At 40.3% G+C, this 15,004-nt stretch overlaps 1 protein-coding gene and 1 long non-coding RNA gene across 2 annotated transcripts; one reads left to right on the forward strand and one right to left on the reverse strand.

Moving 5' to 3' along the window:
- The first annotated feature begins 475 nt into the window (after positions 1-475).
- On the forward strand, positions 476-6,315 carry LOC124128058 (heme-binding protein 2-like). Its single transcript, XM_046491482.2, has 6 exons — positions 476-603; positions 1,379-1,489; positions 2,133-2,211; positions 2,349-2,478; positions 2,965-3,136; positions 5,340-6,315. Exons 2-6 carry the CDS (start codon positions 1,392-1,394, stop codon positions 5,518-5,520), a joined length of 660 nt encoding a protein of 219 aa, XP_046347438.2. The 5' UTR covers positions 476-603; positions 1,379-1,391; the 3' UTR covers positions 5,521-6,315.
- A 2,822-nt stretch (positions 6,316-9,137) lies between these two features.
- Positions 9,138-14,845, reverse strand: LOC124135051. The gene is made up of 4 exons (XR_006861197.2): positions 14,705-14,845; positions 12,924-12,979; positions 11,545-11,632; positions 9,138-9,351 (listed from the first exon to the last, which is right to left on the reverse strand). It is a non-coding gene; the product is annotated as an uncharacterized LOC124135051 (long non-coding RNA).
- Between the last annotated feature and the right edge of the window lie 159 nt (positions 14,846-15,004).

The raw sequence follows: 15,004 nt of genomic DNA on the forward strand, positions 1-15,004 counted from the left end.
TTAGACTATATAAAACAATAGTTAAAATCTAGACTTATGACAGAAAAAACATGTTGACATGGTTGTTAAAAAAAGATAATAATGATGGTTCACATAACGTGTTTGTGATTTTAGGGGTTGACTTTTGGGTGGACTAAATGTTTTATGTTTCAGGTTCGATAGATCTTTTAGTAGGGAGTCTATCTGCAACTCCCTGTTCGTGTTAGTCGAAATCACGTACAATATCAGTTACCTAACTTATGAAAGCGTCACATGACATGCAGTTTCATAAAAGAATTTATTTAACCACGTGATCGGTCTCCCCGGAAGGGTTTATTACTGTAGAAGGGGCGACAAGGTGATCAATACTTTATAAATTAGAACATAGAGTAAGATGAATAGTGCAAATTATATATATCGTTAATCATTTTGTGGAGATGTAATGAATACATCACTGATCAAGAGGTGTGATCAAATAATCATCCAAACATTGAAGTTCTAGGAGGTGTGTCACCCGTCCTGTGAAACGTGAACTCGTCCCGTACGCACATATAAACATACCCCGGAGTCGGAGAGCCGTAGGTGGTTGTATAACGAAGGAAGGACAGAAACAACGCTGTTATTGTAAGTTTATGATTTTATGGATTGTTTACACCCTTATGTACAGGCATGTAAACATTTCACATGCGAACAGAATGACAAATTTGTCGAAACCGTCAAAGCAGTGTTGCACGGGTAAATCTATCGACAATTGAAGGTGGGGCCCATTTGGGGATGCGTGACGTTACTTGGCTTGCTATGTATATCACGGCGCCCCAGAAAACGTGATTAGTGAAAATTTCAGTCATTTCAAAGATTAACTGAAACATATAAACTACATAACTGTTGATATTTCATTCTATTTAAATATACGTTCAACATTTTGCATGCAGGTTTGTGTACCATGGAAAGATATAAATATCCCTATGAAAAGTGTAGTTTTGTATAAATGTACTCAGGTACTCTCAGTGCAGGTTAGGGGGCACGGGTGGCCCAGTCGTCTAAGGCGCCACAATTCGCTGTGCAGAGTTGCGTCCCTTGGGCACGCCAGAAACCTATGATTGTGGGTTCGAATTCCTGGTTCGCCCCCATTATGTTTCTAGGTTTGTCAGCACCATACCCGTGCTCGTGGGTTTCACCGAAGTGGTAAAGGTCTGAGACCTGCATCATTTAGGGCTTTCCTCCCACATTAAGCTGACACGCCGCAATATAACTGGAATACTGTTAAAAGCAGCGTTATACCCAACTCACTCACACTCACTCAGTGCAGGTTTGTTCTGTATTTTGTTTGTGCATCCATTCTCAATGTTTTGCACCCAGTAAAAGCCTGTTTATTTATTACTTCAACAATTTGTTTCAGATTTCCTAGGCAAATGGAGCTACTGGCAGTACTGAGTGTGTGTCTCTTGGCAACTCTGTCTCAGAGTGCATCACCATATCTCAGATTTGTCCCGAAGTACATCAAGGCCAAGTGAGTTGTTTGTTTGTTGTTTGTTTGTTGTTTAATGTCGCACTCAGCCATATCCAAGCTATATGACAGCGATCTGTAAATAATCAAGTCTGGACCAGACAATCCAGTGATTGACATCATGAGCATCGATCTACACAATGGGATACGATGACATGCCTCAACCAAGTCAGCGAGCCTGACCACCAAATCCCATCAGTCGCCTCTTACAACAAGCATAGTTGCCTCTTGCTGAAGACCTATACTAACTTTACTGAAAACATTAAACGTTCATTGTGGTGAATTCAAGTGAACTCATGGCTATATTTGCCGTTTTTGTTAATGAATTAGACTAACACTTAGTCTGTGCAAAAATTTCTTTAAAATATTTGTTTTCTTTTTATGGAACCATTTCTCCTCTGCTGTTTTCATTTAGATAATTATAAAAAATATAAAGCCCATTCTCAGCATAGGACTATAATGAATCTGTAATCCATTGTTTATGAATGTGCTTTCGTTTATCTACTGACTGTATCTAGAAATTCATGGCTAATTTCAATGTTGTTTGTATTGATATTTGACGGCTAGTTTTCAGGTGTAGGGGCAAGAAGTAGTCAACATCATTATCTTCTTGTCCAGTCCAGTTCAATATAGTGTTATGTTTCAGAGATAGGTCTGAATGGCCACCTAAGTTCTGCAATGGCCTTTCCTGTCCAAAATTTGAAGTTCTTGAAAGTGTTAAAAATGTGAGTACCATTCCTCTGGAATCTTCGAATTCATGTCAAATGTTTATTTTGAAAAGCCAGCAGAACATCTTTTAAAGAAATGGCTGTACAGTTAAGTTATAGCTGCATTATTTACTTTTATACCACATCTTGCCCAGGAATACGAGACTCGAGAATACTCTCAATCCCAGTGGGTGAGCACCAACTCAGCTGGTGTAGACTATGCGGAAGCATCCAGGACCAACTTCATGAGACTCTTCAACTACATCTCTGGCAAGAACGCTGCTGGTGAGTGACGACCTCATATCCTAGGTGATGTTACAATCACATGGTAGACATGGTAACAATCACACAGTAGACATGGTAACAAACACGCTGTAGACACAGGTGAGGTAACAATCTCACGGTTGACACAGGTGATGTTACAATCACACAGGAGATACAGGTGACGTCACAATCACACAGTAGACACAGGTGAGGTAACAATCACACGGTAGACACAGGTGATGTAACAATCTCACAGTTGACACAGGTGACGTCACAATCACACAGCAGACACAGGTGACGTCACAATCACACAGTAGATACAGGTGACGTAACTATCCCATGGTGACACAGGTGACATGTTATTATTTACAGACCACCATCGTATAGCTGGAATATGGCCGAGTGTTGCATCATACAACAAGCAAACTCCAACTGAGCATTATGTGACCTAAAAAACCATCACATGTATATATGTGTGTGATATACATTTTCTTGATTCTTCTCCAGGTAAGAAGATTGCCATGACGGCCCCGGTCATCACAAAGATCATCCCGGGGGCAGGGCCAGCCTGTGAGTCCAACTTCACCATGTCCTTCTTTGTGGCAGTGGAGAACCCACCCATGCCCACCGATTCTAAAGTCTTTCTGCAGAAGCTGCCTTCCCTCAGAGCTTATGTGAGGTAAGTTACTAAGTTTCAATATGGTTGACCTTCCTGCAGTTCACTATGCAGAGTTGCATCTTTTCAATCTCATTAAAATCGGATCTTAGTTGTTGCTGCTTTTAAACAAAGATCTGAGGACATCCTATTATGGGTCACGTCAGACCGACCTTTCGCGAACTCTGACCGACCAATGGAATTACTGACAAGAAGTCGACATTAGCCAATCAGAAAGCAGCTTTCTCGTGCTTTACGGCACTAATTTCAAATTGGCGACTACACTTCGAAACATTTTGACAAATTCTCGCTTAAAAATTTGAAACCTGAACAAAAGAACATTCTCGAATGGCTAATATAACGTTTAGATTGTATAGATTCAGTCGTTAAACCCGTAACTATCGTTTGGAATACCCCGTTTTAAAGTTTTCGATGCTGCATGATGAGATATCACATTCCAACTGTCACTTTCATGATCTGGTAAGCGACGCTCTGATTGGTCGGATCAAAGGTCGTTCTGACGTGACCCCTAATGGGATGTCCTCAGATTTTTGTTCAGCGGTAGCGAGAACTAAGATCTAATTTTAATGAGATTGTGCATCTTTTTGGGCACGCCAGAAACCTTTGAACGTGGGTTTGAATCCCGTGGGTTTGCTGCAGTTGTTTCCAGATTTGTCGGTGCCATACCCATGCTCATTGGTTCCACCCAAGTCATAAACATCTTGCATCACTTGAGGCTTTCCTGCCACATCAAGCTGACATGGCATGGTTTTTAGACATACTCTATTCTCACACTATGCATTTCTCTTTCTTTTTCTTCTCTCGATCCGGGGACACGGGTGGCCCAGTCGTCTAAGACGCCGCGATTCACTGTACAGAGTTGCGTCCCCTTGGGCAAGCCAGAAACCTATAATTGTGGGTTCGAATCCCCATTCGCCCTGATTATGTTTCTAGGTTTGTCAGCACCATACCCGTGCTCGTGGGTTTCACCGAAGTGGTAAACGCCTGAGACCTGCATCACTTGGGGCTTTCCTCCCACATTAAGCTGACACGCCGTGATATAACTGGAATACTGTTAAAAGCGGCATTAAACCCAACTCGATCACCCTCGCTCACTTCTTTTGATCCTAAGTGAAAACATGTCTGAAATAAAGGTTCCCAGCTTCTAAAATTAATTCACCTGTACATACCTCACATCACCTTGGTCACCTCCCAAAATTTGGTTCACCCACGCTTACATGCTGGTTGACCTACTTGTGCTGATCACATGGTTATCCCCGACAACATATTCTCTTTCTAGAGTGTTATAGACTAATGAATTGTGATAAGTATATAAATATACAAATTACTCACTTACACTCTGAAGTCTGAGGAACTGAGTTCTATCTATGAGTCTAAACCACCAGTGGGATTCCAGGTAAAAATCCAGGTCTCCAGCAACCTATGCTTGTTGTAAGAGGTGACTAAGTGGATTGGGTGTCAGGATTGCTTACTTTGTTGGCTGCATGTCACTGTGCCCCAATTACTAGGATCAATGCCATGTCTATCACTGGAGTATCTGAACTTGACCACTAGCTATTGTTATGAGTGCAGCATTTAACAACAAACCAAAGCAAAAATAAATCACTCACTCTGAAACAATGTGTGCCTAACCACACAAATGAAACACTGAGAATTCCAGATAAGAATAGGTCTGACGGCATGGGATATTCATCATGCTGTCAGCCATTGGTTTGCCTGGGTAAGACTCGACCATTTTGTACAGGCGTCGGTGATATCCACACTAGATCCATGTAGTTGCTTCATATAACGTTACTGGTTTGTTTATAATCTTCCAGCTATATGAAGGTGGTCTGTAAATTATCAAGTCTGGACCAGACAGTCCAGTGATTGATATCATGAGCATCGATCCACACAATTGGGATACAATGCCATGTCAGTGAGTCTGACCACCCAACCCAGTTAGTCGCATCTTACAACAAGCATGGGTTGAAGACCTGTTCTAACCCACATCTTCATGGGTCTACAAGCACTGGTAGCTGCACTTTGTTTCATGTCAGTGCTACGATTGTCTTTGGTCTGTTAAGGTATGGGAGTTGTGATTGTCTTGGCTCTAAGATCGCTTGGTGGAAGGGACACTGAGGACGAATCCTACAGCCAACTGGCCAAATATGTGGCACTTTTATGAGCCATGACTTGCCAATTGGAATGTTGTTGTTTTTTCCAGGTCTTTTGGGGGCTACCACATGGAGAGCTTCACCCCATGGTTGAAAGAGGCAGAGAAACTCAGTGGCTTCCTCAAGAATACCACCTACTCCTACATCACCGACTACTACTACATTGGTGGCTATGATAGTCCCTTTAAGTTCTTAGACAGACACAATGAAGTCTGGTTCATTGCTAAATAAGTGTCTTCAAAACTTCAGTTAAAATATCAAATCTTTGGGTATTGAAAACAGTAGTTGAGTTTATTTCCCTAGGGCATTCACAGCTTTTCATTGACAAATAAGTGCTTTCAAAACTTCAGTTATAAGTTCACGTCTGTGTCTATTGAAAACAAAGTACTTTGGCTTAATTCTCTCAGGGCATTCACAGCTTTTCATTGACAAATAAGTGTTTTCAAAACTTCAGGTAAAAGTTGACGTCTTTGGGTATTGAAAACAAAGTGTTGGGGCTTATTTCCTTCAGTGGCATTCACAGCTTTTCTTTTTCACAGATTGAAATCTCAGTTTATTTCAGTGCAAGCTCTTTGATGAATCTCTCAAAATAAATACCATGTTTAGTAAAATGAGCTCTCACCAGACCTGTGTCAGGATGAGGAATAGTGATCAGACATTGCAGGAGGGAAGTATGTCCGAGTAGTCCCGAGTGAGTGTAAATTATATATTAGTGTCAAAGGTGGTGATTTGTATTATGGACATGTATCAATAAATAAGTAAAAGATCACATCAGTGCAGCAGGTTTTGGTCTATTAGAACAAAATTATTTTACATTTTATCTACTTAAGTATGCTTGTATAATCTGTATTGACAGAAAGCAATATTCCTTGTCTGTGATGTCAGTGTATTTTCATCTTTGATGTGTTGTTTTGGCTACATTTACATCTTGACAATGATCCATAAAACTCATGTTTGACTTTTTTTGTCTACATTTTGTCTTATGAAAATCATATTTTTGTACAAATAAAATTTTTAAAAACCATATTTGATTTGTTATGTTCATTATGTTTTAATGACTGTGTATCTAGGTTTCACATGATGCAGAGGGTCTGATGTAAAGGTGTTGGCTTGCCATACAAAAGACCTGGGCCTAGATTTTCGAAACGATCGTAGCCCTAAAATTATCGTAAATGTATCGTAAGGAAATCGCAGGATATCGTAGCATATTTTCGAAACTATCGTAGCCCTAAGATATCTTAAGATTGTCGTAAATCTAAGATAGCCCCATACCTGTCGTAAGTTTATTTTATCTTCATCCAAGATGGCGGCATACAATTTCCATTGATTTTTGCCAAACTATTAGTCTGCTTTACGTTCAAACATTGACATTTCATTTTGTAAAATTGAGTGATTCAAATTTTCAATTTCTAAAACACGAAGAACGCATCAAGGATTTCACGTAAAAAATGTTCTTAATCGCGACAGGTTTACGGTAGTTTCGAAAATCTATCTTATCTTTGCCTTAAGATATCTTATCTTTGAACGTAAGTTGTTATGATTTATCTTAACTAAGATAGTTTCGAAAATCTAGGCCCTGGTATTGATTCTCCAGATAAGGGCAATTTGCAATGGCCACTTTGGTGTCCCAAAGATGTGGCTGGCCGTGATATGGCTGGAGTATTGCTAAAAACAGTGACAGAAGCATTAAACCTCACATCATGGGGAGGGGCATCAGACCTCCCATCACTGGGGACAGGGCATTGAACCTCCTCTCACTGGGGACAGGGCATTAAACCTCCCATCACTGGGGACAGGGACATTAAACCTCCCATCACTCGGGACAGGGACATTAATCCTCCCATCACTAGGGACAGGGCATTGAACCTCCTCTCACTGGGGAACAGGGCATTAAACCTCCTCTCACTGGGGAACAGGGCATTAAACCTTCCATCACTCGGGACAGGGGCATAAGACCTCCCATCACTGGGGACAGGGCATTGAACCTCCTCTCACTGGGGAACAGGGCATTAAACCTCCCATCATTTGGTACAGGGCACTAAACCTCCCATCACTGGGGACAGGGACATTAAACCTCCCCTCACTGGGGACAGGGCATTAAACCTCCCATCACTGGGGACAGGGAATTGAACCTCCTCTCACTGGGGAACAGGGCATTAAACCTCCCATCATTTGGTACAGGGCATTAAACCTCCCATCACTGGGGACAGGGACATTAAACCTTCCATCACTCGGGACAGGGGCATTAAACCTCCCATCACTAGGGACAGGGGCATTAAACCTCCCATCACTAGGGACAGGGCATTAAACCTCCCATCACTGGGGACAGGGACATTAAACCTCCCCTCACTGGGGACAGGGCATTAAATCTTCCATCATTTGGTACAGGGCATTAAACCTCCCATCACTGGGGACAGGGACATTAAACCTCCCATCACTGGGGACAGGGCATTAAACCTCCCATCACTGGGGACAGGGCATCCCATCACTGGGGACAGGGCATTGAACCTCCCCTCACTGGGGACAGGGCATTAAACCTTCCATCATTTGGTACAGGGCATTAAACCTTCCATCACGGGGGACAGGGACATTAAACCTCCCCTCACTGGGGACAGGGCATTAAACCTCCCATCACTGGGGACAGGGCATTAAACCTCCCATCACTGGGGACAGGGACATTAAACCTTCCATCACTGGGGACAGGGCATTAAAAACTTCCATCATTTGGAGATTGTTGAGATTGATAAAACCCTTTTCAACCTCTGAGCAAGTGAGTGAGTAAGTATGGTTTAGCGTCGCCTTTAGCAATATTCCAGCAATATCACGGGGGGGGACACCAGAAATGGGCTTCACACATTGTACCCATGTCGGGAATTGAACCCGGGTCTTCACTGTTCAGAGTGACGAGCAACCCTTTAACCACTAGGCTAGCCGACTGCCCCTTTCAACTTCTGAATCGCAACGACCAAAAAATTGAGACAAATCGCATCTTTATTCAGTTGAAAAAATATTTACAATTACTTGATCATGTACAAGAAGTTATAATAAAACTGAATATGTAAATAGTCTTAAAATTATCTGCCTGAGTCCGTGGAGGAATATTTCATGCAGCTCTACAGAAAAGTCACCTGCCATGGGCAGGTGGACACTCCAACCAATCAGTGTGTCACTTACCAGATCATGAAAATAACAGTCAGAATGTGCTTTCTAATCATGCAGCCTCGAAAACTTCCGACCAGTAGTTACGGGCTTAACGACTGAATCCATACAATCTAGACCATCTATTTAGCCATTCCAGAATGTTCTTTTTTCAGGTTTCAAATTTATAATCGTGAATTTGTCAAAAATGTTTCAAAGTGTAGTCGCCAATTTGAAATTACTGCTGATTGGCTTATGTTGACTTCTTGTCAGTCATTTCATTGGTCGGTCAAAGTTTGCGCAAGGTTGGTCTGACATGACCAATGATGGGGTGTCCTCAGATCTTTGTTTAGCAGTAGCAAGAACAAAGTGAGTGAGTTTGGTTTTACCCCGCTTTTTTGCAATATTTCAGCAATATCACGATGGGGGACACCAGAAATGGGCTTCACACATTGTACCAATGTCGGGACTCGAACCCGGGTCTTCGGCGTGACAAGCAAACGCTTTAACCACTAGGCACCCCGACCGCCCCTGCAAGAACTAAGATCTGAGTGAGATTGGTGGACTCTGGGGAGGCAGGTATTTCAGACACTGTACTGGCCTCATAGAATAAAACCATGCCAAAAGGTACATTTGATAAAACATATTATTTCTAAGTGTGACCTTCAAGCACCAGGAACCTTTTTCAGCCAACACAAAAATCAGGATTCTTTGGGAGTTCAAAGATTTTATTACATGATAAAATACATTACGAACATTTGGCTGACGCTGTAAGGAAACATGTCGACCCAAAGAAGTCAAGTGTATAATAAACCAGGAGTGATTGCAAAGTCTTCTCTGCTGTTAAACATGTTAAATGCCTCTAAAAATATGGCAGAAGAAGCCAGGGTCATTTCTTGCCAGATTTCTTGATTCCACCTCCAGCTGAAAACAGAAAGAGCAGAAATACTTCAATATGAGATCATGATAAAATACATAATTGAGTCATGAAGTGTACACGTGATTTTTTTGTAGCAATCGCAGATTAACTAGTCATATGATAAATCTTAAAACGCATTTTAGAAGTATACATTACCAGGTGAGAGTAATGTTTGTTTTGTTTGTTGTTTAACTACCGGATTCAGCTTTATTCAAGCTATATGACAGTGGTCTGTAAATAATCGAGTCTTTAGTAATTGTCTGGACCAGACAATCCAGTGATTGACATCATAAGCATAGATCTACGCAATTGGGATACGATGACATACATCAAAAAAGTCAGTGAGCCTGACCACCCCATCCCGAAGTCGCCTCTTACGACGAGCATGGGTTGCTGAAGACCTATTTTAACCTGGATCTTCACGGATCGGCGAGAGTAATTAGTGAGTTTGGTTTAACACCACTTTAAACAGAATATCAGTATCACCGCGCCATGGTGTGTCAGCATATTTCAGGCGAAAATCCCAAAGTGAATATGAGAATGATAGTAGGGCTGGAAGTTGGAACGAGTCCAAATTTACTACCGGGGTACCTGTTCCCCTATTACCCGACCCTACCCGATACACACTGCAAGTCTCAAGAGTTGGGAACAAAATGTCTGATTGGCAATTGTTTAAACCGCAGCCCTGGCTAAAACTATTCAGACACATGTATCAAACAATCGCATCATGCGTTTACTGAAGTTGTCTGAAGCTTTATCTTTACTCAAACATATACAAGTCAAAAGGAATTCGAACATTAGCGACTTGTAGCTAAAATTATTTTTTTCATTAAACAATATGTCAGTTGACTAACCACGGGTCTAGGTAGTCCTGTGGCTACCCGAGTCCTACTTAGGACCAACCCGACCCGAGTACCTGAGTTACCTGTCCAAGCCCTAAATGATAGTATTATATCAATAGTTAATAGTTATCTTAAATTGCCAAAAGTATTGTCAATAGTATGCATAACAATCTGTCATTTCAACAGTTGCATATAGTCATAAATAAAACATAAGTTGTGTGGTTGGTTAGCAAGGATTACAACCACTTCAGATTGGAGTTACTTCCCTTTGGTTAGAGTAGCGACAGGAAGGTGGCCAATTTTGACATTGCCATCGACAGTTTATTCAGTTCTATTACAGTTGACTATGGTTATAACAAATTTTAGTTTGTTTTAATTGTAGTTCATTATATTGGTTTTTTTTGTTTCTTTTTGTTTAACGCCGCATTCAGCCCTGCCATATGACGGCGGTCTGTAAATAATCGAGTCTGGACCAGACAATCCAGTGACTGACATCATGAGCATCGATCCATGCAATTCGGACAGATGACATGCATCAACCAAGTCAGCGAGCCAGACCACCCAATCCCGTTAGTTGCCTTTTACGGCAAGCATGGGTTGCTGAAGACCCATTCTACCCCAGATCTTCACGGGACTGTAGTCCGTTATAGGCATATATACAGCACATACACAGCAAATGGCCGGGGCCAAAAGACCAGTTTGTTATATCTGTCAGTTCATTAAAAGTGTGTTCGTTGTAAACATAGTTTACTGTTAGAGTACATTGATTAATATAATTATCAATCCAAAAAATGTTGATTTCCTACTAAACGACACACAATGACAACTATCTATGGGCTACTGTTCTAATACAATTGCAAAAGTGAAAATAGCCCAAATAGCCACCCCTTAAAGTGAAGCAGGTCGAACATGTTTGCCAATGATGAAACCAATAAGGAAAAGTTTGTTGCTATCCGGATTTCAGCTAAGGGACACAACTCTGTAAGGATGCAACAGCACGGAGCTGCCCATTCCCTCTGTAGAGGAGGCAAGATGGGGAACAATGACATAGCTGCCAACTTTCCCAAATTACAATTAGTATTTTGTTATGATCTGATTGGCATAGCTGTAGGAATTAAGGACATCACTTTCAAAATTCCAGTTTAAGACACTACTAAAAAAACACATCCGTTCTACCCATTTGACAATGTGCTATCAATTTTAACAAGTTTTTAATTTACATTATATTAGCACCTGAGCGCCTGTTATTATAATTATTATTAAAACAAAAACTATTTGGGTCACAAATTTGTAACAAATTCAAAACATACGGATTGTTGTGAATATGTTGTTTGTCAGCTGATATATTCTACTCACTTAAAGGTCCTTTCTGGCCGGCCTTCTCCCGCATCGCCTTTAGGGCTGCTTGCTCTTCCTTCTTTTTTTGTTTGAAATCAAGATCCTCCTGTTGACAAGAAACAAAATTAATGTCCAAGTACAGAATCACAAGCATCTGATACTGGGGATTCGCCTCATGATCATAGCATCCTGGCATGCCTAAGGGGCATAACTCTACACAGCGAGTTTCCCCTCTCCCATGGTGCGAGTAATTGGGAACCTAGTGACAGTTACTGGTAGATGGATCAGAGGTCATTCTGCCTGATAGTTTGTTGTTAAATTCCACAATCCCCCATTACTCCAGTTATACGACAGCAGCCTGTATTATAACAAAACACGGCAAAAAGTTAGCAGGGCTCACTAATAACCCTGACTTCTACTCCAATATATTTCTAAAGTTCAAAACATGAAAAACGCAATGTTTTCTGAGGAAATACTCTTATCAAAATAAAACTTTGCACTGCACCCCTCCTATTGGTATAGAAACTACCCCCAATTGGAAAAGAATCCATGCAGTAGTTCTCAAGTTATAGATCGCACAAATGTTGAAGCAAAACAAAAAACAAAATGTGAATATTGAAATAAAACTTCGCACTGCACCTCTCCTTTTGGTACGGAAAGTGTTCACCCACTTTGAAAAGAATCTATGTTTTCAAGTTATTTGTCACACAAAACAATTTCCTCAGAAAGACGGATGTAATTCCTTGGTATACCTACACCCCCCGCCCTTTTTGATCAGGGGTATAATAATCGAGTCTGGGTCAGACAAGCCAGTGATAGATATTGTGAGCAATGATCCACACCACTGGGGTACGATGACACACTATCAACAAATTCACCCCCAGTCTCACGACCTGATAACCGACCATTAAGTTGGCCAAGCATAGGTTGCCACAGACCAATTCTAACCCATAGCTTCACAATCATGTCCTGTCTTTGAACATATTGTAAATCAGTAATTTAAACAGGTCAAGGAAAGAAAAGAACTAAATCTTAAACAGTGTCAGTGAACGGTTGTATCAGTTTGAGGGAAATTACACACAAAAACGTAACCAATCAGTGACCATTCTTAACAGGCTTACATACAAGGGAGTTAATTGACTATTAGAGTCAAGTTTTCATCCTTGCCGAACTAGGCTGGAATTTCATGCCCAAATCGTAGCACAACCAGTGGCCATTACCAATTCTATTGACCAATGAATCAGATTCCACCTCTCATATCCATGATATCAAAAGCATTTGCTTACCACAAATAGACAAGACTGGTCAAGATGGTCTGATCAATAATCAATATCTATATTGTTAAAAAATGGATCTTACCCTGCAACGATCACAAAAATCCAAGAATTATTGCTTACCTCACTCATCTCCTTCTGTTCTTTCTTTTGAGCCTTCAGAGGCTTCTTCTTACCACCTGTAAAGTCAATGGAGGGTTAATGAGCATTTAAATATGGCAAAAAGAGTCATAGAACAAATAGTGAAATCACTAGTGGTGGGGCTATACACAAGATGCAATGCGATATTTTACTTCCTGAAAAATTTTCGATCACAGGTGCACACTAAGTAAAAAAATTGATTCATACCTTAAATGTTTACTTTAATGCCTGTTAGTGTTACACCAAACACTAATTAGTAGTGAAAAAGTAAATATTTTCATCCATTGCCCCATACTTGACACTGCCAACTGTAAATCGTAGGTGTGCCAGGTATTTGACTATCATGTCTATGAACAAGATGGCCTACGAACCACACATAAGAGCACATACAAGTATCGAGATATGTATCAGATCGTGAACAAGGTATCGTGATAGGTATCGGATCGCACAGTTGGTGTGTCATCCCAGCCTTAGAAATCACACAAGTTTGGCTAATGAAACTAAGGTGAACTTCTTGGTTGAAGATACCGAAAGTTGAGGTGAGATTCCTTTCCAAGTGGTGACTTACTGAATGACAGCTTCTTTTTGATGATCATATTACAAACTAACCTAGGTTAACAAATGGTTAAGATTTGTTCTTTTTACTAATGATATATACTAACCCCAATTCATTATTCTAACAGTCAAAATTGCAGCCTTTGCAACAGGTTTAACTTTGTGGTGTCTTCCATTTCAACACAAATGTATTTCATCACTGTAAAAACAGGTTAAAGATTTTCAGAATAATGTACATGATGTAAACATGGCCCCTAGCTTAATCCAGATTGTTTTTACTACATGTACTCCTGGAAACAAGGAAGCAGTCCACAACTCTGGGATCATTCAGGGATTTGTCTGACTTGGGCCCACTGTTCAGTGAAATTTGCAACAATTTCTATGTAATGCCTATATAATCATGATGATACAATGTCACTGCATTTGATGTGGGCCTTCTTTTAGATTTATGGGCCAAACCTCCAAGGGCCCTTCCCAGAATTATCCCTGCAACTTATATTTACTTGACACTTTAAACATAAAATATGTCCAATTAACTATGCCATAAAATATTATGTTGCCAATATTAACTACAAACATAATTCATAATGAATCAATGTCAATGTGGCTTTGCTGAGCAATCCATTGGTGCTTTTATATGGAACAACTTGGTTTCAGGTTGTTCAAGAAGACCTGATTAAATTTCAAATGAATATGACTTGTTTCAGTGAAGCTATTTACTGATGAATAAACTCTATCTAATTATGGTTTAATAACACTTGTTCTTACAGTTTCATATATAAGATAAAGATTTTATTATTAAGGAAATGGAAATGTTCAGTGAGATTGACTGACGGTAGATGACTACAGCTTGTTATGCAATAACGAATGGCCAGAATTGTGAAAAGTAAACATGGTTGCTTGAACGCTGGTGTATCTAAGATTTTTTGGGAACTTTGAAAAATATGTTTAAAAATGGGTGTGTGGTGGGTTTTGATGACATCAAACCTCTCTTTAGAACACGAAAAACATCGGTCAATGAAAGCAGAAACCATATGTATTGGTAGATCTATATGGTCTCTGATAAAAGAAAAAACCCTGAAACTGGAACTGGACGTTATTTCACGCAAATGCGCAGTCTAACTGGAGCTGTTTATTAAGATCTATAACAAAGAATTTCGTATATATGGGTTATCATGATCACATCTTTCGATTCGAAGGAAACATACCTGCACGGCCTGACATATCTGCAGTCCAATCAAAAGTGTAACTGACATACAATTCCAAAAACAACACACATGTGGCGCAATCTTCCGACAAGTGTTGACTCCAAAACCTGAAATCCCCGTGAAATATCGCAAGGAAACGAACCAAAAACATTATACAAAATTGTTGTTATGTCTATATCTTGTATTGCATACACACCTTTGAACAGTTTCCTGATAACCGATTAAAAATATACACACTCACCTAATTTTGTCAAAATATATCAGTTAAATACACATTTGAACTCACAAAATCTTTTTTCG

This window comes from Haliotis rufescens, unplaced genomic scaffold (assembly GCF_023055435.1).
Source record: "Haliotis rufescens isolate VD_foot unplaced genomic scaffold, xgHalRufe1.0.p SCAF_16, whole genome shotgun sequence".
Taxonomy (NCBI): Eukaryota; Metazoa; Mollusca; class Gastropoda; order Lepetellida; family Haliotidae; genus Haliotis; species Haliotis rufescens.